Below are 4773 nucleotides of genomic sequence, written 5' to 3' on the forward strand. Positions count from 1 at the left end.
GACCGAAGGAAGAAATAGATAAAGAAAAAGAAAACACTCCTACAAGTCAGGCGTCCAATTCACCTCGCCGCTCGTACGTAGCCATTGTACCTCTTTGTGGTACAATAAAATAAATTAATATCAACTGGGAAAAGTATAAGTATCCCAGAACCCTGAACCGAAGGTCGTTCCACATGAAATCAATATTACCCTTTTCTGTCGACGATCGAGTTAAATGATGATGTCATGCATAATGATTGCATCCCATCTATGTCGCACACTAAATAAGGCGTCACTATTTTGGAATGTGTCAATGCCAAATCTATTGTGAGCAAATAGTCGATACCTAACTTCCGTCTGTATAGACTAGATGTGTTTCATCATATTTCTAATAACAACCTATATTGTGTATCTGTCTGTCAGGGTGAAGAATATGTGAACAGATTGCTTGATGACACATACACATACACACACACACACATATATATATATATATATATATATATATATATATATATATATATATTATATAGGCCTATATATATATATATATATATATATATATATACACAATGTATATATATACATATATATACATATGTAGTGTGTGTGTGTGTGTGTGTGCGAGAAGGGGTCCCGACCGTGTACAGAACCAGTGTAGCTCCTCCATTATTTGAATGCTTCACTTTTTCGCACTGTATAGGCCTATACAATATATATATGTATATATATATATATATCCGTGTGTGTGTGTGTGTGTGTGTGTGTGCGTAAGTTTGTCCTTATATGTATGAGTACATGTGAGAAAGAATTAGAGAGACTTGCTTAGTGTCGTGGGTTCGTTGTTGATATCAACATTAGTATAATCGATGTATCTCAAACAGTTTGATGGACATATATTTCTGGGGGGCTTATGTAATGACATGGATTAAAATATGTTTTAGTTCGAATGGGCTGGTGCTTGAAATGCACTCTCATTTGCGATCAGATGAAAGAATAGCTACCCTGGTGGCGTGAAATAACTGTAATCCACAGCTCCGAATGTTCGATAGTATAACGACCCTGGGGACGACATTTCGTTTGGCTAGTAAATCAGCTGAGGGGTCATTTCGCTGCCCCACTGTGAATGTCACCAGGTAATCGGTCTCTGCATAGCGATTGAACATTGAAGGAAAGAGAGAGAGAGGGAGAGGGAGATCCTATAGACGGGTACAGCAGTGCGAGAGAAACATGATGAATTTGATTCAAACATGTGTGCTCAGATCTGTACAAAACAGAAAGTGTGGAGCAACAAGCTTGAATTTTGCTACATGTAGATTCTCGTATTTCTTCCTAACAATTCCTTTTCTCTCCCCCTTCTCTCTCCCCTTCTTTCATTCTTTCTTTGTAGGAATGTCATCAGAAGCCAGGAACAACGGACACTGTTTCACACCACGACGAATAGCGGCAATGTGACGTCAATAGTAGATCGTTGTTGGCCAACTTATCACTGCCCATGAGGTTCGTGGCGCCGCCGCGGCACAGGTGCGAGACCAGTTGAACTGTGGAGGCGGGAAAACCCATTAGCTCTCGTATGAAACGAGTTGCGCATGTGGCGCGCTCGGGCGACCGTCACTTCGTTCCAACACTTTAGGGATGGGTGAAATCCATACGTAACCATTTATCTACTGCCATCAACGTGTCGGATAGGCGAAAGCAAGAGAGCGAGGGGGAAAAACAGAGGCTCACTTATGGATGATGATCTTCCAACCGATGCGATGCACTGAGAAACAACGCACTGCGCCAGACAAATTAGCCACCGTTGGGAGTGTTGATGAGAAAACCAGTAGCGTTCTCGCAGGTTAGGGAAGGTCAACGAGGTGTACCCGGATCGGACGGACTGTTTGCCAATGTACGCAATTTTAAGTGAAGACGGCACTGATCAGTCAACCATTTTAACTGGAGGTATAAAATGCGCACCTCTAAGGTAGCAATTATCGACTTTCATATTCCCTTTTGCGAAGGATACCTTCACAGGTATGGTGACCCTTGAGTGACTCAGGGACAGAGATGTTGACATGAACTTCATCAATGCGGATTAATCATATTATTATTGTTTATACTGTAAGGAGTATGCATCTGACCTCATTAAGATGGGGTGATCCGATTCAATCGCACGCTGCGTCTGGTTGGAATTTCGTTTCGTCTCCATCGGCTGATGTTAAAAAGGCTGAAAGCATGGTAAAGTTCGCCAGAGGGTCATGGCGTGTATCTCGTTCCACAGCAGTTTACGTCAGGAAATGCATTCGCATGGCTCGCACAGGCAATCTGCGTTTCTACTCCTGCTTTTTATGCAAACTTTGCTTCTCTTTCCCGATCCAACCATGGGGATCTTGGCGGACGTTCCCTGTCCTGATGGGTGCTTCTGCGACAAATTCAACGCTTTAGTGGACTGTTCCCGGAGGGGAATCAGCTCGCTGTCATCGCACCTTCCGGACAACACTCGCATACTGCTGTGCCAGAAAAATACTTTTCAGTGGATCTCGGAAAATAACTTTAACATCACGAACCTTCGCCGTCTTCGCAAGCTGTCACTGGCTGATAATTTGATTACAGGTGTTTTACGAGGATCCTTCGCCCGGCTGCCGCAACTTGTAAGGCTCAACATGAGCGGGAATTTTCTCCTTCGCATTCCACACGACATTCGCCTCTTGAAATCCCTGAACGAACTTGACTTGTCTCGCAATGCAATAAAATCTATCATGTCTCATACTTTTCACAAGGATTCAAAACTCGAGGTCTTGTTTCTCACGAGCAATCAGCTGACGTCTGTGGATTCAGAGGCATTTTCCACGTTGGAACACCTACAGGTTCTTTCACTTCGAAATAACTCCATCAGCAATATAGGTCGAGGAGCACTTAGCGGAACTACAGCCCTAGAAGAGCTAGACATCTCGATGAACCGGCTCGGGTTGAATGACCCCGATGGCGACGATGTCGTTCCACTAAATGTAAGCGACTGGTTCACAACCCCCAATTCTTCTTCGTACCTGACTTCACTATATTTGAACGATAATCTGTTACAGGATATAACATGGGATGCCTTTAACGTCCTTACGTCCCTGCACACTTTGGATCTACACTCTAATTTAATAGGGCACCTGTATGCCGACGTCTTTCAAGAAATGACATCGCTAGAAGTACTTGTGGTGAATCAGAACCAACTCGAAGCGCTGCCCTTACAGCTCTTCAAGCAATCGTTGAAGCTACGTCATATCGATCTCCATGACAACCTGATCTCCGACATTCCTATAGGAACGTTTTCCACAAACAGACTGCTGGAAGTGATTAATATGGCTGGAAATCAGCTCATTGCCACAGCTTGGCTCCTCCACATCCCAATGACTATAACAGAGCTCCACCTGTCTAATAACCTTCTGGACGATATCCCGCATTCTGCTTTCAAGTTCCTTCCAAACCTACAGATTCTTGATTTAGATAATAACCGGCTGACAGGTTTCCCTCGCTTGTGGAACAACACAAAGTTGAGTCGAGTTCAAGTGGCGGGTAATATGATTTCCAGCATACCGCAAGATACGCGCTTCCATTTGTACCAGGACCTAGTGTTCCTATCTCTCGCACGAAACAGCCTAGATACGCTAAACGAAGACGTGTGCATGTCTCTTCCGCCTTTACAGGAGTTCCTCGTGGATGAAAACCCTTTTGAATGTGACTGCCGTCTCCTCTGGATGGACTACCTGTATTCGGACCTCCTTCAGGGCGCAGAAATTCCGCCGAACGTTGAGCCTTGGATCTCTAACACCTATATAAGCATGGTTTGCGAACATCCGACAGCGTACAGGGGAAGTATGCTAGCTGACATAGCCATTAATCGCCATAACCTTGGCTGCTCGTATTTTGCCAGCATCAATGGTGTCAGTGGACTTGTGATTGGATGGCTTCTTGTCCTGGGTGTCGTTGTCTGCGCCTACTGGAGGTGGAAGTGCAAGTCCGCGGAGAAACGCATGCGCGCATGGAAACGGCCGCCACCTGGTCGCCACAAAAAGCCGACAGTATCCGACATCAGTCGCCATGGTGAACCAAAGGTCAATGGAAGGGTAAAAAACTACGACCCCAGCACAGTGGAATACATCAGCCAATTTGATCGCGAGTCAAATAATTCTTTGACAAACGTTGGAGAAAGGGATCGTAGTCCAGCTTGTGTTTGCCTTCTGCAGCCAGAAAATATGACTGGAAACAGTGATATTCTAACTGAGACAACTGTGTAACATCGGTTAGTGAAGCGGTATTTTGTATTCATCTTTACACCAAGTGCAATTATATAGCAACATTCTATGTATATCTGGTGAATATATTATGCATAATTTTTGTACCACGTGTTTTTACAGAGCAAAGCGTATTACTTTGATTATATCGTCATTTAATGTTATTATGTTTTGTTAACTATTTATATCTTGTAACCATTAGCCATTGGATTTTATAATATAATCCGGATAGATGTAGTCATATTATGCGCCGAATACGATTTATTATCTCGTTTAGGTTGTTCGGTGTTAAATAGTTCCTTCTCATCTACCACCATGTTCTTATCCTTATGGATCATAAAAAATAACATATATTCCAATTGACATGCACAGATTGGCAAAACCCGACTACATTATACGCGAGAACGATTGAACAAACATGTATTAACGAATTCTGTTACAATTTGGTTCAGATTTTTAATATAAACTAGCGGTAGACTCCGAATAAACAAGTTCATTTTTGCCAATGTTATAGATCTATGCAATTGTA

The 4773-nt window shown here is 43.1% G+C and overlaps 1 protein-coding gene across 1 annotated transcript; it reads left to right on the top strand.

Moving 5' to 3' along the window:
- The first annotated feature begins 2342 nt into the window (after nt 1-2342).
- Nucleotides 2343-4247, top strand: LOC139736064 (uncharacterized). The gene has a single exon (XM_071646812.1). It carries the CDS (start codon nt 2343-2345, stop codon nt 4245-4247), a length of 1905 nt encoding a protein of 634 aa, XP_071502913.1.
- Nucleotides 4248-4773: the final 526 nt, after the last annotated feature.

This window comes from Diadema antillarum, unplaced genomic scaffold, assembly GCF_040938485.1.
Source record: "Diadema antillarum isolate AM-2024a unplaced genomic scaffold, OU_Dant_1.0 seq00000620_RagTag, whole genome shotgun sequence".
Lineage (NCBI taxonomy): Eukaryota > Metazoa > Echinodermata > Echinoidea > Diadematoida > Diadematidae > Diadema > Diadema antillarum.

Bases quoted from the DNA above. Each gene is read 5' to 3' on its own strand.
- LOC139736064 (XM_071646812.1), top strand. From the start codon at position 2,343: ATGGGGATCTTGGCGGACGTTCCCTGTCCTGATGGGTGCTTCTGCGAC.